This window comes from Oncorhynchus nerka, linkage group LG17 (genome assembly GCF_034236695.1).
Source record: "Oncorhynchus nerka isolate Pitt River linkage group LG17, Oner_Uvic_2.0, whole genome shotgun sequence".
NCBI lineage: Eukaryota > Metazoa > Chordata > Actinopteri > Salmoniformes > Salmonidae > Oncorhynchus > Oncorhynchus nerka.
The window spans coordinates 17,820,958-17,844,345 of NC_088412.1; the positions used below are offsets into that span (position 1 = coordinate 17,820,958).

Below are 23,388 nucleotides of genomic sequence, written 5' to 3' on the forward strand. Positions count from 1 at the left end.
GGAGCTGCCAGAGCCGTCCGTCAGTCAGGAGCTGCCAGAGCCGCCCGTCAGCCAGGAGCTGCCAGAGCCGTCCGTCAGTCAGGAGCTGCCAGAGCCGCCCGTCAGTCAGGAGCTGCCAGAGCCGCCCGTCAGCCAGGAGCTGCCAGAGCCGTCCGTCAGTCAGGAGCTGCCAGAGCCGCCCGTCAGTCAGGAGCTGCCAGAGCCGCCCGTCAGTCAGGAGCTGCCAGAGCCGCCCGTCAGCCAGGAGCTGCCAGAGGCGGACAAGGACTATGGTGGAGTGGGGTCCACGTCCCGTGCCAGAGCCGCCACCACGGACAGACACCCACCCAGACCCTCCCCAATAGGTTCAGGTTTTGCGGCCGGAGTCCGCACTTTTGGGGGGGGGGGGTACTGTCACGTTCTGACCTTAGTTCTTTTGTTATGTCTTTGTTTTAGTATGGTCAGGGCGTGAGTTAGGTGGGTTGTCTATGTTAGTTTTTCTATGATTTGCTATTTCTGTGTTTGGCCTGGAATGGTTCTCAATCAGGGGCAGCTGTCAATCGTTGTCCCTGATTGAGAACCATATTTAGGGAGCCTGTTTTCTATTGTGTTTCGTGGGTGATTGTTTTCTGTTGTGTGTCTGCACCAGCCAGAACTGTTTTAGGTCGTTTCTCTTTGTTATTTTTGTTATGTCCGTGTTCATTTGAATAAATATGGACTCATACCACGCTACACCTTGGCCCTCACCTTCTTCCACCAACAACGGCCGTTACACTTACAATACATGTAAGCCTGAATAGACTGTGCAGTATGATAGGCACAGTGGTATCACGTGATATGGAGTGAAGTGCCACCAATGTCTATCACTCTAGAATCATATTCACAAGTCCTCTAGAGGAATTGCCAGCCAGTGATTTACAACCTGACTGACAGATATAATGCGACCTGGCCACATTAAATCCTCAGTAATAGCACATTCTGACCTTACCCACTGGGCATGGACGTCAATTCAACGTCTATTCCACGTTGGTTCAACGTAATTTCATTGAAACATTGTTGATTCAACCAGTGTGTGCCCAGTGGGTAGAGGTTTGGCTAATTGTATGTTCTGGTTTGCTAGAGGTACAGTATCAGTTGATAGTTAACAGTATTTAAGAAACAAGCAGAGCACTATTGGTTGTTGCCTGGGTAACCACTTATTGGATATAAAGAGATGTTGTCAGGTGGTGCAGCTGTGGAGGGTGTGAGTGAAGAGGAGAAGAACTCTTCTTGGGAAGTGGGGTAAGTGAGGCGAGCCGCAAGGCAGGCCTACTGCCTGGCCATGGCTCTGTTAATTGATTAAATATGTGAGAACTGATTACAAATGTTAGTAATTAGGTAGCATTGATGGATGGTTTCAAGTAGCACTCAAGATGTTTCCAGTTTCATTCTTTCATCCACAGTGAAAAATTGAGTTAGTAGAGAAAAAGATATCCATGAACCATCCTTGTCCATCTTACTTGTCTTTCAGTGGGAGATCTGACAGTGACAGAACTGTCATCAGGTCCTTTGGGCGCCTCAGAAGCCACGGACATAAATCTCAGACACATGATGCCTCCGAGGTACTACCAGTTCAATAGTTTGCCATCCTTTTACGATAAACATCATGGGTGCCAGTTGCATGTCTGGCCTTCTGAAAATGTGTGAATTATAGCATTCTCTATTACTGTTGGTGTGAGTGGCCTTTAAAGTTCTGAGTACTGGCCATGCATGCTCCTTATGGGTGATGGCATATGCTAAATAAAAGATGATGAAATAAGAACAACCATCTTGAAGGACGTGTTATTTATACTAGAGCCACTGGGGGAGGGGAGGGAACAGGGAAACACCGTACTGTATTTCATGACCTTGTCAGCCCATTGGTTTGGTCTGTAATCCGCTTCCATAAAGAGAAATGTAGGATTATAGCGAGGGATCAGAAAATGCAATATATACCTTCTTAACACTTGAGCTGCCTGCGATCAGTCAGTCAGTTGGGGATCTCTTAACAAGCCTGTGCTGCTCTCTTTAGTCCTGAGGTGAGAACCAACGTTTACAGTATGTCCCTCTCTGTCTGTCCTGTACTTCTAACTAGTTAGACACTCTCTGAAGGAGAGAAGATTTATTAAGATTTTACTCAGGTTTTAGTTTTCGGAGAAACTACATTTTTTCTAGCTATGATATACAGAAGCAGTGTGGTCTTTGCGCTAACTTATTCATGAGAAATTGCAGAATTATAGTGATATGCCTATTTAATGTCAATACTTGGCTGTTGGTTGAGGAAAAGAAGATAGTTTTATAAAGATTTCGGCATGTGAAATGCATTTTAGTTTGTGAAATGAATGTGAATTGTATTGTGTATTGCAATTGTATTGCACTGTAGCTAATTATTCATTTGTATTTGGTTGGTATTGTTGGCTCTAGTCCAAGAGTGTTAAATGTCTTTCCTGTAGTCATAAACTGATGTGTTTGGATTGTTGCTTTATGTAGTAATGCTCTTTTTATATGACATATTATCCTTATTCAAATATATTTAATGTCTGTCACCAATGTTTAAATGACTGAAATTATATATAATTGGAAAAATATTAACATCAAAGTTTAAAAAATCATAACTCAATTATTTGGTTTATTTCAATACATTTTATAGACATTTTATTTGTTTTGTACAGTATTTCATGATTTATTTTGTCGGTGTATCTTAATTTGTAAACTTTCAATAGTAGTATTTGCATAAGAAAATGTTCTCAGGTACCAGTAGTGTTTTGAATGTGTTTAGTGAGCATCTATGGGGTGGTAAATTATAGATCTAAATGGACTCATGATGTGACATGCAGAAGGGTACACCACCACAAGACATAAATCTGAAAGCGATCGTCAAATGTTTTCCTTCCTCTCAACACCATATGTTAAACATACCTACACAGCCTGTTACAACGTTATAGACATCTCTGATACATCACCTAATTGGCAATCTGGACAAATATATATATTTATATATATATATATATATATATAGTACCAGTGAAGAGTTCGGACACACCTATACATTCAAGTGTTTTTATTTATTTTGACTATTTACATTGTATTATAATAGTGAAGACATCAAAACTATGAAATAACACATATGGAATCATGTAGTAACCAAAAAAGTGTTTAACATATCAAAATGTATGTTATATTTTGGATTCTTCAAAGTAGCCACCCTTTGCCTTGATGACAGCTTTGCACACTCTCGGCATTCTCTCAACCAGCTTCACCTGGAATGCTTTTCCAACCGTCTAGAAGGAGTTCCCACATGCTGAGCACTTGTTGTCAGCTTATCCTTCACTCTGCGGTCCAGCTCATCCCAAACCATCTCAATTAGGTTGAGGTGGGGTGACTGTGGAGGCCAGATCATCTGATGCAGCACTCCATCACTCTCATTCTTGGCCAAATAGCCCTTACACAGCCTGGATGTGTGTTGGGTCATTGTCCTGTTGAAAACAAATGATAGTCCCACTGCAGAATGCCGTGGTAGCCATGCTGGTTAAGTGTGCCTTGAATTCTAAATAAGTGTCACCAGCAAAGCACACCCACAACATCACACCTCCTCCTCCATGCTTCACAGTGGGAGCCACACAGATCATCCGTTCACCTACTCTGCGTCTCACAAAGACACGGCGGTTGCAGGCAAAAATCTCAAATTTGGACTGATCAGACCAAAGGACAGATTTCCACCGGTCTAATGGCCATTGCTCATGTTTCTTGGCCCAAGCAAGTCTCTTCTTATTATTGGTGTCCTTTAGTAGTGGTTTCTTTGCAGCAATTTGACCATGAATGCCTGATTCACACAGTCTCCTTTGAACAGTTGATGTTGAGATGTGTCTGTTACTTGAACTCTGTGAAGCATTTATTTGGGATGCAATCTGAGGTGCAGTTAACTCTCATGAACGTATCCTCTGCAGCAGAGGTAACTCTGGGTCTTCCTTTCCCGTGGCAGTCGTCATGAGAGCCAGTTTCATCATAGAGCTTGAAGGTTTTTGAAACTGCACTTGAAGAAACTTTCAAAGTTCTTGAAATGTTCAGTATTGACTGACCTTAATGTCTTAAAGTAATGATGGACTGTCGTTTCTCTTTGCTTATTTGAGCTGTTCTTGCCATAATATGGACTTGGTCTTTTACCAAATAGGCTATATCACCTATACCTATTCACAACACAACTGTTTGGTTCAAATGCATTAAGAAGGAAATAAATTCCACAATTTAACTTTCAACTAGGCACACCTGTTAATTGAAATGCATTCCAGGTGACTACCTCATGAAGCTGGTTGAGAGAATGCCAAGAGTATGCAAAGCTGTCATCAAGGCAAAGCGTGGCTACTTTGAAGAATCTCAAATATAAAATATATTTTCATTTGTTTAACACTTTTTTCGTAACTGTATGATTCCATATGTGTTATTTCATAGCTTTGATGTCTTCACTACTATTCTACAGTGTAGAAAATAGTAACAATTATTTGTACTATTTTCTACATCTACAATACATACATACATACATAAATACATACATACATACATACATACATACATACATACATACATACATACATACATACATACATACATACATACATACATACATACATACATACATACACTATTGTTCTAAGGTTTGGGGTCACTTAGAAATGTCCTTGTTTTTGAAAGAAAAGATGTGTACTACTCCCTTCACAGTACAGCGCAAACTGGCTCTGAGCAGAATGGAAAGTGCACCGGAGCCTCCCACTCCTCTTTCTATTCTGGTTAGGGCCAGTTTGCACTGTTCTGTGAAGGGAGTAGTACACAGTGTTGTACGAGATCTTCAGCTTCTTGGCAATTTCTCACATGGAATAGCCTTCATTTCTCAGAACAAGAATAGACTGACGAGTTTCAGAAGAAAGTGCTTTGTTTCTGGCCATTTTGAGCCTGTAATCGAACCCACAAATGCCGATGCTCCAGATACTCAACTAGTCTAAAGAAGGCCAGTTTGATTGCTTCTTTAATCAGAACAACAGTTTTCAGGTGTGCTAACATAATTGCAAAAGGGTTTTCCAATGATCAATTATCATTTTAAAATGATAAACTTGGATTAGCTAACACAATGTGCCATTTGAACACAGGAGTGATGGTTGCTGATAATGGGCCTCTGTACACCTATGTAGATATTCCATAAAAAATCCTGCCGTTTCCAGCTACAATAGTCATTTACAACATTAACAATGTCTACACAGTATTTCAGATTCATTTGATGTTATTTTAATGGAAATTTGATTTTCTTTCAAAAACAAAGACATTTCCAAGTGACCCCAAACTTTTGAACGGTGGTGTATATTCAGTGTAGTTAATCATGGAGAATGGAGACAGTTGAGTGAGTACAATGAACTGACCTGATGGAGCAGCAGCAGTTGTTTTTGAGACAAGGCCTAATGTCTTGGTCATCTAAGGGATGTTCTGGAAGGCAATGGCAGGGCTGGTGGCAGGGCTGGCACCACCAGCTGCAGTGTTGGGTTACTGTGACCTCTCGGAGACAAGCCTACAATAACACAGAGCCATTTTAGACAAGATCTGGGGCCCAATTTAGATCTCCACAACACAACTTCCCCATCTCCAGGGAAACGATACCCAGAGCCCAGACCAAAGATTTGGAGTCGACTGAGTTTAAGGAATTTGGAATGTATTCTTATCACTTGTCTCAATTACAAGAGCAAGTAAGAAGACCGTTGTAAATCATAGCTGCATGCCATGGCCCCTGTTGGAAGTAGGGCAGAACAGGGATAATTGTAAAAAGGGACAGATTCAATAACACAAATTCGAAATAGCCTAGAGTACTCTTATTCAATGTGCTTAAAAAATATATACTTTTTTCAGACTTTGACTACTTTTTTGTATTGACTGGTCTAGCATTCTCCATGTACCTTATCCTATATAATAGTATCTGTAATCTTACTGGTGTAGTTTTGTAATTGGTATAGTTGAGGATATACCAGTATTGTTGGTAAAATGTTAGCTCTTATGAGTACATAATTCATGATTACTATTGTTTTGCATTTCTAGGAAGTGAAGACACAAAACAGCCAAGATGGCTGAGTAAGTATAGGCCAATACACTGTCTACATGTTGTGTTTCAAGTGTTTAGGTAGTTGTACATAACCTGACTTTCTTTCCTTGGTCCAATAGCAAGAAAGGCAACGTGTCCTCAAGCCGTAAGCACACTCTGAAGGTAAGGAATCCCACACAGCCATAACACATTTAATAATGTATAAAAATCACAATATAACATGACTTTTAAAAAGTAGTAAAACAAAGGGAGATATAGGTCAATTATCTGGCAACTGTCATAATTTGTCTCCAGAGTTGTATGCTGGCACTTGCTAAGGATTGGCTTGAAGCTGAAGCATTAGAGAAAGTTAAAGAGCGGGAGAGATACATGGAAGAGAACTGCCCTCCTCTGGAGATGTCCCACTCCAAGGATGATTTGATGGTATGATATTCAGATATTCAAAGACAGACTTTATGACAACACATCATACCTGCTTGATACAGTGTGTTGTATGAATTGTGCTTCTATCCGGTTCAGCTGTACTAAGTTCAAGCATAAAAATAGGTATTATATGAAGACAGTTACATTTTCCTTTGTTGCATTCTTTCATTAGGAGCTTTGCCAAAAGATGTACGACAAAATTAATGTGATTGATGAGGAGAGATACAACTTAGAATATAAAGTGATCATGGTTTGCAAAGAGGTAAGCAACTGTCTTGTCTGTTCATTTGTTTATGTTTCAATGTAAATATACAGTGCCTTCAGAAAGACTTATTCCACATTTTATTGTGTTACAGCCTGAATTCAAAATGGATGAAATAGATTTTGATTCTCACCCATCTACACACAATACCTCACAATGACAAATTGAAAACATGTTTTTAGACATTTTTTCAAATGTATTGAAAATGAATTACAGAGACATCTCTGAGTAAAATCACATTTGGCTGTGATGACAGCTGTGAGTGTTTCTGGGTAATTCTCTAAGAGCTTTCCACACCTGGATTGTGAAACATTTGCCTATTATTCTTTTCAAAATTCTTAATTCTCTGTCAAATTGGTTGATCATTGCTAGACAACCATTTTCAGGTCTTGCCATTGATTTTAATGTAGATTTAAGTCTAAACTGTAACTCGACCACTCAGTAATATTCACTGTCTTCTTGGTAAGCAACTCCAGTATTGATTTGGCTTTGTGTTTTAGGTTATTGTCCTGCTGAAAGGTGAATCAATCTCACAGTGTCTGGTGGAAAGCACACTGAACCAGATTTTCCTCTAGGTTTTTGCCTGTGCTTAGCTCCATTTCGTTCCATTTTTATCCTGAAAATTTGCCCAGTCCTTGTATTGGAAAACCTCCCTGGACTTTGTGGCTGAATCTGTGTTTGAAATTCACTGCTCGACAGAGGGGCCTTACAGATAATCGTATGTGTGGGCTATAGAGATGAGGTAGCCATTCACAAATCATATTAAACACTATTACTGCACACAGAGTGAGTCTATGTAAATTATTATGTGACTTGTTAAGGCTTGCCATAACCAAGGGGTTGAATACTTATTGACTCGAGACATTTTAGCTTTTAATTTTCTGACTTGAAAAAAATTTGAAAAATAATTCCACTTTGAAATTATGGGGTATGGTGTGTAGAAAAATGTTTATGAATGTTAAATTCAGACTGTAACAAAATAACATTTTGAAAAAGTCAAGGGGTGTGAATACTTTCTGAAGGCACTGTATGTACAATATATATATATATAAATATAACAGTATTGTTGGTATATATGGAATATGATAAATATATTTTTTATATATACAGTTCCTCTGTTGAGCCCACCTTGAATCACTGATTTTCCTGTTCCAAAATTACACCCACTAGGTTTTAGACCTAAACATCAAAATAGTTGACCTGAGGGGCAAGTTCAAGAAGCCAGCCCTGAAGAAAGTGCGTATGTCTGCTGACGCTATGCTCCAGGCTCTGCTGGGCTCCAAGCACAAGGTGACCATGGATCTGAGATCCAACCTGAAACAAGTGAAGAAAGATGAGAAGAAAGAGGTGGGTCCATTAGGTTGGATATCGCATCGGGAGACATTGCCAATGTTGAACGAACTTTACGCCTTGATATTCTACACTTCATTGTCTTCTCACCCTTTCTACTATCACAGGATAAGGAATTGCGTGACGTTGGTGACTGGCGTAAGAACATTGACGACAAGGCCGGTATGGATGGCAGGAAGAAGATGTTTCAGGGAGATAATTAGATCATTGGGCTGTGTTTGTATGATGTGACTGACTACTGTCCTGTAATGTCTTACTGTCAACCACATACTGATTGATACCCATTACAACAAGTATTGTAACTATATGACACGTCTTTGTTTCTTTTGAAGACACAAAATAAATAGAAGGAAACAGAAACAGAGAGTAAGTTAGTCGAAGGAAGATGTGTGTAATGGTCTGTGTGTTGGTTTACTGCTTTACTCCCTGTAGCAGAGTAGCCTACTGTACAGTGACAAACTTTTCAAATAAATTGTCTTAAGGAAATCATTCAAAATTTCTATTATTTTAATTATTCTATTATTTTTGTCATTCTGATACACTAAGAGAACTAAAATGCTAAATCTTGCAACCACTAAATAGAGTTTCAATAGAGTGGTTCCCTGGTAATGTTCTAGACTGGAGTGCTGAGTTGCCCATATCTCTTTCTTTTCAAAAGTCACATATGCAGATCACTCCTATAGTTAAAGATGCGTTATAAAGGTTTTCATTCATTCATTTCAGACAGTAGTTTTGAAAGTAGTGCTCAAAAGTCCAAACGGGCTACTGAAAATTGTGCAGAATTGTGTGCAACATCACCCATTTTGTATGATACGTTACATCCTCCAAATTTAAAAATAATAATTGCGACGAGCAAACCCGTATCCGGGAGCGTAATCATAGCCTCAAGTGCATTAGCATAACGCAACTTTTCCTATTCATGAAAATCGCAAATGAAATGAAATAAATATATTCAAACACAAGCTTAGCCTTTTGTTAACAACACTGTCATCTCAGATTTTCAAAATATGCGTTACAGCCAACGCTAGACAAGCATTTGTGTAAGTTTATCATGGCATAATGCTATGCTAGGCTCTGCTTGGCAGCAGGCAACATTTTCACGAAAATAAGAAAAGCAACCAAATTAAATAATTTACCTTTAAAGAACTTCGGATGCTTTCACTCAGGAGACTCCCAGTTAGATAGCAAATGTTCCTTTTTTCCAAAAAGATTATTTTTGTAGGCGAAAAAGCTCCCGTTTCTTCACCATGCTTGGCTGAGATGTCGATCGAAAAATGCTACAACTATAACGCCAAACTTTTTTCAAAATTAGCTACATAATATCGACAGAAACACGGCAAAGTTGTTTAGGATCCATCCTCAAGGTGTTTTTAACAAATATATTCGATAATATATCCGTCGAGGCAGTTGGTTTCTCACAAGAAGCGATTGGAAAAATGGTTACCTCAGTATTTTACGCAAGGTTTTCTGCGGGAGACACCATGTGACCACATGCCATATATGGTTCCTTACAGCAATTATTCAAGGCAAATGCCTAAAAAGACGTCACAAGGCTGTAGACACCTTGGGGAAAACGTGGAAAACGTAAGCTCATTCGTAGCTCATTCACAGCCATATAAGAAGTCATTGGCATGAGGCGGTTTAAATAAATGCGTCACTTCCTGGTTGGATTTTTATCTGGGCTTCGCCTGTAACATCAGTTCTGTGGCACTCACAGACAATATCTTTGCAGTTTTGGAAACGTCAGAGTGTCTTCTTTCCAAATCGGTCGAGCATCTTTTCGTGACAAAATATCTTGTTTAAAACGGGAACGTTTTTCATCCAAAATTAAAATAGCGCCCCCTAAATCCAAATCCCATTCAATCTCTTTAATACTCGTCTCCGATTTTTTTGTCTAATTTGTGCAGCATGTACAGTAACACGTTTCTAGGTTTTGAAATCAATGCTTTCTGTCATGTACCACGTTATCTGGAACATTATTCAGTTATTGTTGGATAAAGAAAACTTCATGTTAAGTAAAATCATGAGATTTGTTTTATGGATTTGATTCATTCAACAGTTCAGGCTAATATGAGAAAAAAACCTGTCAACAATTGGGCTCAGCAATGTTTTCTGCAGGCTTTTTGAGGTCTTTGTCATTGTCACTGAAATTAAGGTGAGTTACTTCATTATTTTGCATTTTTCCCTTTTGTATTACAAAGTAAAAGCAAGTATATTATTTCATTGTTCACTCTTACAATTGAAACAAATTGACTAAGCAATTTTATATTTTCAAAACTGTAGTTAAATGTTTCCTGTCTACAATTTGCATTTACTGTAATTTATTACTTTCCTACTCTCAACAGATAAATACTCACTTAAACATCAGATGGAATCTTATTGATGCTTCAGTGGTAAGTGCCTTTACAGTGCATTTGGAAAGTATTCAGACCCCTTGACTTTTTCCATATTTTGTTATGTTACAGCCTTATTCTAAAACGGATTAAATATATTTTCTACACACAACTCCCCATAATGATAAAACAAAAACAGATTTTTTTTTGTGCAAATCTACCAAATAAAACCCCCAGAAATACCTTATTTACATAAGTATTCAAACCCTTAGTTATGAGATTCAAAATCTATCTCAGGTTCATCCTGTTTCCTTTGATTGGACATGATTTGGAAAGGCACATTCCTGTCTATATAAGGTCCCACAGTTGACAGTCAATGTCAGAGCAAAAACAAAGCCATGAGGTCGAAGGAATTGACCATAGAGCTCGAGACAGGATTGTGTCAAGACACAGATCTGGGGAAGGACACCAAAAAATGTTTGCACCATTGAAGGTCCCGAAGAACACAGTCGCCTCCATCATTCTTAAATGGAAGAAGTTTGAATCCACCAAGACTCTTCCTAGAGCTGGTCGCGCGGCTAAACTAAGCAATCGGGGGGAGAAGTTGATGCAAACATTTCAAAAAACGTGTTTTCGCTTTGTCATTATAGGGTAATGTGTGTAGATTGATGAGGGGAAAAAACGATTTAACAATTTTAGAATAAGGCTATAAGGTAACATAATGTGGAAAAAGTCAAGGGCTCTGAATACTTTCCGAATGTACTGTATATTGAGGATTTGTATTTATTCTTCTAATAGCACAGTTTACATGAATATTATATTCTGACTAATGTAACAAGTTATTTTAAGACACAGTGGCCGTGAAAGGGGGTGTTGGGATATGCAAAAAACCAGCAGCGGGATATGAGAATGAAAAACCCAGCAGCATTGTAGTTCTTGACACAAACTGGTCTGCCTGGCACCTACTAACATACCTCTTTCTAAGGCACTTAAATCTTTTGTCTTGCCGATTCACCCTCTGAATGGCACACATACACAATCCATGTCTCAATTGTCTCAAGGCTTAAAAATCTTTATTTAACCTGTCTCCTCCCCTTCATCTACACTGATTGAAGTTGATTTAACAAGTGACATCAATAAGGGATCATAGCTTTCACCTTGATTCACCTGGTCAGTCTGTGTCATGGAAATAGCAAGTGTCCTTAATGTTTTGTACACTATAGGACAAATATAAGCACTCACCAAATTATTCTTATTATATAGAAAGCATTTTGTCCAGATGTCTCCCCGGGTAATAAAGGAATTTGCAGAGGATCTAGCTAGTTTCAGTTTAGTTTCAAGTTTCATTAGTCGTATGTAAAGAACACGTAGTATACAAAGTCCAACAAAATGCTTACTTGCAGGTTCCTTCTCAACATTGCAAAACAATAAGAAATAATAAAAGATAAGAACATAAAGTAAATGGCATTTGAGCATACATATATTACATGAAGGCACAATTTATAGTCCAATATGTACACGTGTATCAGGGAGGATTGGGGGGCGGGGGCAATCTCTGGTGGTCACACACTTAGTAAACACCTATTGGGTTATGTACCTTAAAGTGTGGTCCCCAGTCCTGGAAGGAAAAGTGACTGGAGACCAATATCTCCTCCATCCTGTCTGGGCAAATTCCAGGAAAGGTTCATTGTGAAGAGCTTCTACCTACAGTAGTTGCTCTTCAGGAATGCAAAAGCCAGTATGCATACTTGGCTAAACACAGCACAACAAATGAGCTGGTCAGAGTCACACACACCTGGCTTACAGAGACAGACTTAAAGCAAACCACGGTGGTTCAGGTTCTGGTGGCGGACATGTCACAAGCTTTTGATCGTGTCGACCATGCTCAACTCCTCCAGCATCTGGCCAGTCTGGGTCTGTGTCCAAGGTTACTCACCTGGCCTCACAGCTACACAACAGGGAGAACACAGAGGGGGATGGCACATGGAATGTACAGCTCACGGACAGAGGTAACATCTGGGGTCCCACAGGGTGGGGTTGTCTCGTCTTACCTCTTTCTGCTCCACATGTGCACTCGGAGAGTCATCTTTGATTTGTCCTGTTCTTTAAGGCTAGGAAACATTGAAAATGACACCTCAATGGAAGAGGAGGTGAAGTAACTGGATGAATGGGTGGCAGACAACAACATACTTCTGTCCAACTAAGAATTTGTTTCTCTAGAAATCCCCCCCAGCAGGCTCCAATGAACCTGGGTAGACAGGCTGTTCCAGTTGGAACAAAATACCTTGGCTTCCACTTGGACAACCAACTCAGTGGTAACCAACATATTGACCAGGCAGTGAAAAGGGCTTCAAAGCATCTACCCTTCCTGACTGTGATGGCATGAAACAGTTTTCACACTGAGGACCTTGTGGAAATCTACACCACACTGATCCCACCATGCCTTGAGTATGTCAGTATGTAGCTGGTGGGCTGCACAAAGAAGCAGCAAGCTGCACTGGACAGGGTACAGAAAAGGACAAGCAAGATAATAACAAAGAATAGAGACATCCCACTGACTCTTCACCCTGTTGCAGGAGAACTTTCCTGTAATGCAGGAACTGTAAAACTTCTAGTGTATTTGAGGTTTAAAAAGGCTTCTGAAGCTTGTAATTCCCACTTTGAAATTTCAGACTTGATTTTCCCTTACGAAAAATGTATCAACCCCTACAAATATGTCCATTAATTATAATACACACAATACTACACATTTCCTGTTGCTTGCTGCAAGATTATTTTCCTGCTGTAGCAAACTGCCTCAAATTAAGATCCTACATCTCTACATAATCTCCTACCACGGAGAAGGGTAGACAGTACTTGCAGAGTCCTCCGAAACCAGAACTAATTGTCCAGCATCAACGCAAGGACAAATAGGCTGAATAATTCTGCTGTACAGTCTTGGTCTTCACTGTACGTTTGTAACTCATCTGGCAATTGACAGGCGGTTACATAAATAAGCAATACAATTACAATAACAATCTTGAAGGGTTGCTTATGTATATGAAGGCAGCAGGGAGGTTAGAGGTTAGAGTTACAGCAGCTTGCTGAACCATTGGTCTGGAGCGGGACTTCAATCCAATTCCATAAAATGCAGAGTTTTTCTGACCTGTCACAGTATCCCATTAAAACCCTCATAACATTTTAGTTGCCTGCCACAGTCCCAGACGTGTGTACTGCTCGATCGCCAGCTTTCTCTAACAGGTGAGAACCTCTCACCTGTCTATCCTGACTCTCTATCTGCTCCCTGTTTTCAGCTTGGTTAAGCATCACAGGATTTCAGCAACTCCACTGGTTTTACTGTTCTGGATCAGCACTCCTCCTTCGGTTTGGAAACCTTGCAATCAGCTGCACACGTGAGATCAGACCAGGTGTCTCTCTGTGTGCAAAAGCACTGTTTAAATCGGTTTAGATAAAGCTTTGATGATAAAGAAACTAGTGATAAACCTTTAATGTTGGGGGGGGGGTATAGTCCTGTCAAAACACCCATATTATAGAGCATTGTTCAACGGTTGGGTCTAATCCTGAATGCTGATTGGTTAAAAGCGCAAACACCGGCTTCTCGAGCATTATCACTTATTTAACAACTTTGCTCGCTTGTCTTTTAGTCATAAAATTGTCATAAAATTAATCTCACAAGAAATAAGAATGTGCAGGGTTAACATGTTTATCTTATTTAATACGTTTGTTTGAGTTCAATATAGTCTGGAATGTAGTGTTAAATATATCTAATTGTGTAACTAACGAGACCGAATCAGACGTGGCAAATTCTGGCGAACATCGCTGTTCAATGAGGTGTAGCAAATTCTGGTGAACATCGCTGTTCAATGAGGTGTAGCAAATTCTGGCGAACATCGCTGTTCAATGAGGTGTAGCAAATTCTGGCGAACATCGCTGTTCAATGAGGTGTAGCAAATTCTGGCGAACATCGCTGTTCAATGAGGTGTAGCAAATTCTGGCGAACATCGCTGTTCAATGAGGTGTAGCAAATTCTGGCAAACATCGCTGTTCAATGAGGTGTAGCAAATTCTGGCGAACATCGCTGTTCAATGAGGTGTAGCAAATTCTGGCGAACATCGCTGTTCAATGAGGTGTAGCAAATTCTGGCGAACATCGCTGTTCAATGAGGTGTAGCAAATTCTGGGGAACATCGCTGTTCAATGAGGTGTAGCAAATTCTGGCAAACATCGCTGTTCAATGAGGTGTAGCAAATTCTGGCGAACATCGCTGTTCAATGAGGTGTAGCAAATTCTTGGGAACATTGTCAGCTACTTGATATTTTTAAACCATACTCCTACATGAGAAATTCATTCAGAAAGCTATACTCACTCGCCAGTCTCCTTTGACGTCAGTGGACATACATTTAATTTGATTTGGTCAGTTGTCATTTATTTATGTCATGTGCATCATGCCAAAGTACATTTGGTTTTGTTTACAAATTTAACAATTTAATGATTTTATAATTACTAGCATTTCCAATTTGATTGTTGTTGGATCTTCAAAGATTAGTTTGAAATCGTTTTAATTTGGAATGCGAATATGTCTTGGGTCGTCACATACATCACAGATAATTACCTCTGTCCTTCAAGACCACATCCTCAGTCACTGGCAGATGCTTACAAATATTGTAAAGTACATGTAGCATGTTTCATCATTTTGTCCAATCATTATTTTTTATTATTATTTTTTATTATTATTATTTTTCATTAATATTCTGTATGTTGGGGATGAAGCTCCTTCAAATCGTCGTCCTTGGCTGTCTCAGTGGTGTACTGTGCTACAGTACGGTTTGGAGGCACATGAGAAAGTGTTAAGTTATAATTGACCTGCTGATGACAACTGACAGTATCAGAAGAGAATCCCAAGAAGACAGCTGGCTCCTTCCTTGGACACAATTTTGGAAATGAGCTCCTTTCCCTGAACACAGCAAGGAAATAACTATCCTAACCCTCTTGCGTGAAACTAGCGTCAGTGTGCTGCTAACAGTGCTGCCCCTGTCCCCTTTCTGGGCTTGAACTACTGGTCCTCTGGTCGCAAACACACGTGACCGCCAAAACCAGTTGTGCTGTAGAAAAGGATCCAATTTGATAGCACCATTGGCGACATTTCAAGCTAGCTGTGGATTGAGTTTACGGCACATTCTTAACTGTTACATGAGGAAGCACAATGTTACCTCTCATTCATCGAAGTCAATTCTGTTTGGTAAAGTATTGCTATTGGTATTCAAATGCTATTCAAATGAAAAAAAAAGTTGTCAAGAGTGCTTAAATATTTGCAAGTTAGGGTTAGGGTTAGTGTTGAGTTTATTACATTGTTGTATTGTCGTTCCTTTCCAAAGGGGTCTGAAGCAAACAAGAGGCCAAGATGTCTGAGTAAGTTCCAATATGTTCTTATGATATCAGTGACTATATTTGTCTGCCCTGTGTGAATAATATGAACTTCACTACTATATTGGTGTTCATCAATGGAACAGCCTCCCATTAGGGGCAAGTGGGGTAAGATGGGATATTTTATATATGCTCAATGTGGGAAAATAAATAGAACATTCACTCTATGCTGTATACTTCATGATCTTGGACATCCATGTATACAGTATCAATAAATTGCCTTTTTTTAAATTAATGGTTGGAAACTCATCTTTACCTCTCCAGTGCCCCATGTCCCATTTAAAAAAAATCAGAAATGTAAACATTTCTAGGAAATTCTCACATCATTTGATCAACTCTTTTAGGAAAATATTGGCATTGAGTCACAAGCATCATCTGAAGGTAATTTGTCACAAGTAAAATTGAATTCAATTTTTTGTAATTAAACTTTATCTTGAGCACAATATGTTATAATGTTACATTATAATGAAAATCTTTGTGTGTTGTGATGTGTATTCCACTGTTAACCTTCATCCAGTTGTGTCACTATTCCTGCTTCTCTCTCCTTCTCCAGAGCTTGATGCTCCAGATTGCTAAGGGCTTGCTAGATGCAGAGGCCATAGAGGCAGTGGAAGATACTTTTTTTTACATGGATGAGAACTGCGCTGCATTTGACATGCCTGGGTCATTGGCAGAACTGCAGGTACAGTATCAAATGCTTAAACTACATTTCCAATCGACACTGTTAGGAAATTCACTTTCGTTGCGCCACAGTGCAGGTGGGTTGTTTTTAATACATTCAGTTCTTAATTTCAATCTTTAGTTGTTCAAGGTTCCTTTTGTTAATAACCTCCTGCAGGAACTGTGCAAGACAATTCATCACCAGATTGATAAAGTGGATGAGGAGAGATACGACCTGGCAGGCAAAGGAGGCAAGTGTGACAAAGAGGTACAGAAACCAAAGTTAATCTGTCAAATGAAAGCCTATTGTAGCCATTTGAGGTTGATTATGTTTGTTGATTTTCCCTCTTGTTAAGAGTGCAGATCTAGTCTTTTTCCTGACTTCCTCTCTTCACAGATTGAGGATTTGAGGATTAAAGTGATTGAGTTCCAAGGCTTGTCTGCTGACTCCATGCTCCAGGCACTGCTGGGCTCCAAGCACAAGGTGTCTATGGATTTCAGAGCCAACCTGAAAGAAGTGAAGAAGGAAGTCAAAGAGGAGGTGGGTATTTGTGTGGAAATCTACAAAGCAGAGAATTGGTATAATACTATGGAAGGATATCAGTGAATACCCATTGGAAGATGTAAGATGTTTTGAGTTGGGGGGGGGGTCACCTTTATAATACAGTGTTGCCTGTCTCTATCATCGAATTTGCGTATAGTGGTGCAGAAGACAGAAGCAGAAGACATTCTATAATTTAGCAAAAGCATTTCATGCAATTCTACATAATTTTACATGAAGGGAGACATTTTCAAAATATTTTTTAATACCAAACAAATAACCATAATGACAGGGTCCTCTGACTCTGAAATACCCATAACTACAGGGTACTCTGACCCTGAAACAACCGTAATGACAGGGTACTCTGACCCTGAAACAACCGTAATGAGTCTGACCCTGAAAAACTGAGATCAATAGAAACAACTTAGTCTTGACTGCAACCAATAGCCTAGGCCAAGTATTCCCAAACTGGGGTACGCGAAATGTCGTCGAGGGTAGGTCAAATAAAACATTTAAAATAATCTAAATATATATATATATATAAAAAAAATTCCCTTCACATTTTCAATAAGTCATTTATATTTTCCAACGGGGCTATACATTTGGGTGAGGTTTTTTTCTCGCCTGAGTAGCCTAGTTTCACTGGCAAAAATTATATGAAACCATCTAGTGTTCAGCGTAATAACAACACAATGTCAAATACAGGTAGTCTAGTCAAATAATTAACATCCAATCACATTAACTGTTACTCTCTTGCGGGAATTCCACTATGTAGTATGTAGTCAAATGTAGCTGCTGCTCATTCCGTTTGCTCGAAAATTGATAAATGGTTAAAAAAAGTAAGGCCTGTGTCCATAGAGACACATACCAGCTCTACTGGTAGTACTGCTACAACCAGCAGTACTATACCTGCACCTGTTGATGACACAAGTTGTTCAATTCATCCAATGCTAGCATCAGTAATTCTACATTTGTTGTTAGCCCAGCTAGCATGGACACTGGCAGTTGTGAATCTGATGCAGCCGAAGAGCTACTGCCCCCTTACCCGGGAAAGCACCGAACAACAGACAGGGACGTAGGACCATCGAAGAGGAGCAAATATGATGAGAACTACGTTTATTTGGGGTTCACTTATATTGGGAGTAGTGCCTTTCCTCAGCCACAGTGTGTTGTATGTGCAAAAGTACTATCTCACAACTTGATGAATCCTTCACTCTTGTGCAGACATTTAGAAACAAAACATGCCAATTTGAAAAATAAGCCACAGGAGTTTTTTGAGCGAGAATTAAGACGACTTTCGAGTAGTAAGGCATGTATAAAAGCAATAGTTCCATTAATAAGAACAGGCTAGAAGTGTCTTATATGATGAGCTACCGAGTGACTAGAACAGGCAAGCCCCATGCTATTGTGGAGGACTTAATTCTTACTGCTGCCACGGATATGGCTGGGACAGTGCTGGGGGAAAAGGCCCCAAAAAAACTATACAGACAATGTCTTCATCAAACAACACTGTTTCACGACGCATCAGTGACATGGCAGGAGATGTTTTGAAACAATCACTGCTTCGCATACAAGCCAATGAATTCTGTGCGTTATAGCCGGATGAGTCAACAGACGTGGCGGGCCTGGCACAGCTCCTGATAAATATCAGTTACGTTTATGGGGGTCATTAAGGAAGACATCCTCTTCTGGAAACCAGGACAACACGAGAGGATATTTTTAAAGTACTGGACAGCTTTGTGATATCAAATGGACTTTGGTGGTCAAGATGTGTTGGTATCTGTACTGATTGGTGCAAGAGCCATGACAGGGAGACATAGTGGTAATGTGAGTGCAAGCAGTTGCTCCTGACCCCACTTGGGTACACTGCACTTGGGTATTTTCTGCACTATGCAATGATATGGGCAGCAACCATGTAACGTTTTTGCAACATACAAAAGTGAGCTGGTTATCAAGGGGAAAAGTACTGACACGTTTCTTGAATTGAGAGATGATCTTAAAGTTTTCTTCACTGACCATAATTTTAATTTGTCTGACCGCTTGCATGGTGATGAGTTTCTCACATGACTGGCCTATCTGGTTGATGTTTTTTCTCACCTGAATGATCTGAATCTAGGATTACTGGGACTCTCCGCAACTATATTCAATGTACGGGACAAAATTCAGGCTATGATTAAGAAGTTGGAGCTCATCTCTGTCTGCATTAACAAGGACAACACACAGGTCTTTCCATCATTGTATGATTTTTTTGTGTGCAAATTAACTCAAGCATACGGACAAGGTCAAATGTGATATAGCGAAGCACCTGAGTGAGTTGGGTGCGCAATTACTCAGGTACTTTCTCGAAACGTATGAGACAAACAACTGGATTCGTTGTCCCTTTCTTGCCCTGCCTCCAGTCCACTTACTGATATCCGAAGAAGAGGGTCTCATCGAAATTGCAACAAGCGGTTCTGTGAAAATGTAATTTAATCAGAAGCCACTGCCAGATTTTGGATTGGGCTGTGCTCAGAGTATCCTGCCTTGGCAAATCGCTCTGTTAAGACACTGATGCCCTTTGCAACCACGTACCTATGTGAGAGTGGATTCTTTGCCCCCACTAGCATGACAACTAAATACAGGCACAAGACTGTGTGTGGAAAAAGACTGAGACTCTCTCCAATACAACCCAACATTGCAGAGTTATGTGCATCCTTTCAAGCACACCCTTCTCATTAACCTGTAGTGAGTTATTCACCATTTTTTTGATGAACAAATAAGGTTTTATATGTAAGATGGCTAAATAAAGAGCAAAATTATTGATTATTATTCTATTGTTATTTGTTATATTGTGACAAATGTTTAATAAATATTGTATAGTGTGTGTGGCAGGCTTACAACGATGCCAAAACACGGCATTTGAGAGTGCGCAAACCCTTGTGCTAGAGGGGGTACGCAGCTGGAGGTTGAATGTTTAAAGGGGTACGGGACTATAAAAAGTCTCTCAGTCCCTGCCGCTTAAAAATATCCCCACAGCAGGATTCTGCCACCACCATGCTTCACTGTAGAGTTGCTGCCAGATTTACTCCAAACGTGACGCTTGGCATTCAGGCCAAAGAGTTCAATCTTGGTTTCTTCTGACCAGAGAATCTTGTTTCTCATGTTTCGAGAGTCTTTAGGTGCCTTTTGGCAAACTTCAAGTGTTGTGAAAAGTGCCTTTTACTGAAGAGTGGCTTCCGTCTGGCCACTCTACCATAAAGGCCTGATTGGTGGAGTGCTGCAGAGATGGTTGTACTTCTGGAAGGTTCTCCCATCTCCACAGAGGAACTCTAGAGCTCTGTCAGAGAGACCATCTGTATTTTGGTCACCTTCCTGACCAAGGCCCTTCTCCCCTGATTGCTCAGTTTGGCCGGGCAGCCAGCTCAACAAAGAGTCTTGGTGGTTACGAATTTCTTCCATTTAAGAATGATGGAGGCCACTGTGTTCTTGGGGACCTTCAATGCTGCAGACATTTTTTGGTACCCTTCCCCAGATCTGTGCCTGGACACAATCCTGTCTCGGAGCTCTATGGACAATTCCTTCGACCTCATGGCTTGGTTTTTGCTCTGATATTCACTGTCAACTGATGGACCTTTTATAGACAGGTGTGCCTTTCCAAATTATGTCCAATCAATTGAATTTACCACAGGTGGACTCCAATCAAGTTGTTGCAACATCTCAAGGATGATCAATGGAAACAGGATGCACCTGAGCCAAATTTTGGTCTGGCAAAGGGTCTAAATAATTATGTAAATAAGGTATTTTTTTATTTATTTTTATACGTTTAAAAAGATTTTAAAAATCTGTTTTCGCTTTGTCCTTATGGGGTATTGTGTGTAGATTGCTGAGGATTTTATTTTGTTTAATCTATTTTAGAATAAGGCTGTAATGTAACAAAATGTGGAAGAAGTCAAAGGGTCTGAATACTTTCCAAAGCCACTGTATGTGTGCTCAGCGGTGATGGCAGATGCACTCTTGCCAATAACCTATCCCTCAAAGATACTTTGTAAAACAATGCTGTTCGCTCAATATTGGGAGTTGATCAAATATCAGTAGTGGAAAAAGTACCCAATTGTCAAACTTGAGTAAAAGTAAAGATACCTTAATAGAAAATGACTCAAGTAAAAGTGAAAGTCACCCAGTAAAATTCTACTTGAGTAAAAGTCTAGAAGTATTTGGTTTAAAATATACTCAAGTATCAAAAGTAAAAATCTAAGTATCAATAATTAAAAGTTCCTCATATATTTACAAAATAAACGGCAAAATGTTCTTGTTTTTTTTAAATTTACGGATATCCTGGGGCACACTCCAACACTCAGACATATTTTACAAATGAAGCATTTGTGTTTAGTGAGTCCGACAGATCAGAGGCAGTAGGGATAACCAGGGATGTTCTCTTAATGAGTGTGTGAATTGAAACATTTTCCGTCCTGCTAAGCATTCCAAATGTAACGAGTACTTTTGGGTGTCAGCGAAAATGTATGGAGTAAAAAGTACATTCTTTTCTTCAGGAATGTAGTGAAGTAAAAGTTGTCAAAAATATAGATAGTGGAGTAATGTACAGAAACCCCCAAAAACTACTTAGGTAGTTCTTTAAAGTATTTTTAGGGGTTTTAGGCTGGGTTTCTGTACAGCACTTTGAGATATCAGCTGATGTAAGAAGGGCTTTATAAATAAATTTGATTTGACACTTCACGAGGCTATGTATCAGTGCCTACATACAGTCGTGGCCAAAAGTTTTGAGAATGACACCAATATTAATTTCCACAACGTTTGCTGCTTCAGTGTCTTTAGATATTTTTGTCGGATGTTACTATGAAATACTGAAGTACAATTACAAGCATTTCATAAGTGTTAAAGTCTTTTATTGACAATTACATGAAGTTGATGCAAAGAGTCAATATTTGCAGTGTTGACCTTTCTTTTTCAAGACCTCTGCAATCCGCCCTGGCATGCTGTCAATTAACTTCTGGCAACATCCTGACTGATGGCAGCCCATTCTTGCATAATCAATGCTTGGAGTTTGTCAGAATTTGTTTTTTGTTTGTTTGTCCACCTGCCTCGAGGATTGACCACAAGTTCTCAATGGGATTAAGGTCTGGGGAGTTTCCTGGCCATGGACCCTAAATATCGATGTTTTGTTCCCCGAGTCACTTAGTTATCACTTTTGCCTTACGGCAAGGTGCTCCATCATGCTGGAAAAGGCATTGTTCGTCACCAAACTGTTCCTGGATGGTTGTGAGAAGTTGCTCTCGGAGGATGTGTTGGTACCGTTCTTTACTCATGGCTGTGTTCTTAGGCAAAATTGCCTGCTGCCATTCCTGAGCAAGCTCTGTACTGGTGGTGGCCCGATCCCGCAGCTGAATCATCTTTAGGAGACGGTCCTGGCGCTTTCTGTACTTTCTTGGGCACCCTGAACCCTTCTTCGCAACAATTGAACCGCTCTCCTTGAAGTTCTTGATGATCCGATAAATGTTTGATTTAGGTGCAATCATACTGGCAGCAATATCCTTGCCTGTGAAGCCCTTTTTGTGCAATGTAATAATGACGGCACTTGTTTCCTTGCAGGTAACCATGGTTGACAGAGGAAGAACAATGATTCCAAGCACCAGCCTCCTTTTTAAGCTTCCAGTCTGTTATTCGAACTCAATCAGCACTCACACCTGTGTTAACGAGAGAATCACTGACATGATGTCAGCTGGTCCTTTTGTTGCAGGGCTGCTGGGTTCATTTGCATGGTAAAGAGGGACTTTGAAATTAATTGCAATTCATCTGATCACTCTTCATAACATTCTGGAGTATATCCATATTGACTAATATCACTATGAATGTACTTTCTTTCCTTTTTACAAAACCCTTAAAGCTCAAATTTTAAATAACCTAAACAAATAGCTTAGCTTCTCTCTTGACCTGATCTCTCTGTTGTAACACCCACTCTACCCTTACAGGACAAAGATGCAGTTGGTGACTGGCGTAAGAACATTGATGACAAGGCAGGCATGGATGGCAGAAAGAAGACGTTTGAGGCCGCATAATATCTGTGGCGCGACTCAGTCCCATTTCACTTGCCTTTCTCTATGTCCTAATAATAAGTCAGTTGTTGTCAGCCATGGCTGCATTTTGTATTTAGATGTTAGATATATAAAGTAGTTCTGTGGTTAAGTCAGATATGGATTTGTATGACCATGTTGTCGACTGAGATCATTTCCCTTTTCACAGCAACTTGAACATATTTTGAAGAATACTTGCTGTATGAAGAAATGTACTTAAGTATATATGACTGAATATTAAATAAATATTTG

General features: G+C 39.8%; 2 protein-coding genes across 5 annotated transcripts; both read left to right on the forward strand.

Moving 5' to 3' along the window:
- The first annotated feature begins 1,914 nt into the window (after nt 1–1,914).
- On the forward strand, nt 1,915–8,600 carry LOC115144807 (troponin I, fast skeletal muscle-like). 2 transcript variants are annotated; one of them, XM_029685885.2, is made up of 7 exons: nt 1,915–2,055; nt 6,073–6,105; nt 6,196–6,238; nt 6,371–6,499; nt 6,672–6,761; nt 7,932–8,108; nt 8,219–8,600. In XM_029685885.2, exons 2-7 carry the CDS (start codon nt 6,098–6,100, stop codon nt 8,312–8,314), a joined length of 543 nt encoding a protein of 180 aa, XP_029541745.1. In that variant the 5' UTR covers nt 1,915–2,055; nt 6,073–6,097; the 3' UTR covers nt 8,315–8,600. The 2 variants fall into 2 exon arrangements, with proteins under 2 accessions (XP_029541745.1, XP_029541744.1); XM_029685884.2 differs by having other exon boundaries at nt 1,918–2,036.
- Nucleotides 8,601–8,700: 100 nt separating this feature from the next.
- Nucleotides 8,701–23,385, forward strand: LOC115144810 (troponin I, fast skeletal muscle-like). 3 transcript variants are annotated; one of them, XM_029685888.2, is made up of 7 exons: nt 8,701–15,852; nt 16,212–16,248; nt 16,421–16,549; nt 16,706–16,795; nt 16,925–17,068; nt 22,655–22,824; nt 23,035–23,385. In XM_029685888.2, the coding sequence occupies exons 1-7, from the start codon at nt 15,845–15,847 to the stop codon at nt 23,234–23,236; spliced, it is 780 nt and encodes a 259-aa protein (XP_029541748.1). In that variant the 5' UTR covers nt 8,701–15,844; the 3' UTR covers nt 23,237–23,385. The 3 variants fall into 3 exon arrangements, with proteins under 3 accessions (XP_029541748.1, XP_029541747.2, XP_029541749.1); XM_029685887.2 differs by having other exon boundaries at nt 8,701–16,248; XM_029685889.2 differs by lacking the exon at nt 22,655–22,824 and having other exon boundaries at nt 23,035–23,200.
- Nucleotides 23,386–23,388: the final 3 nt, after the last annotated feature.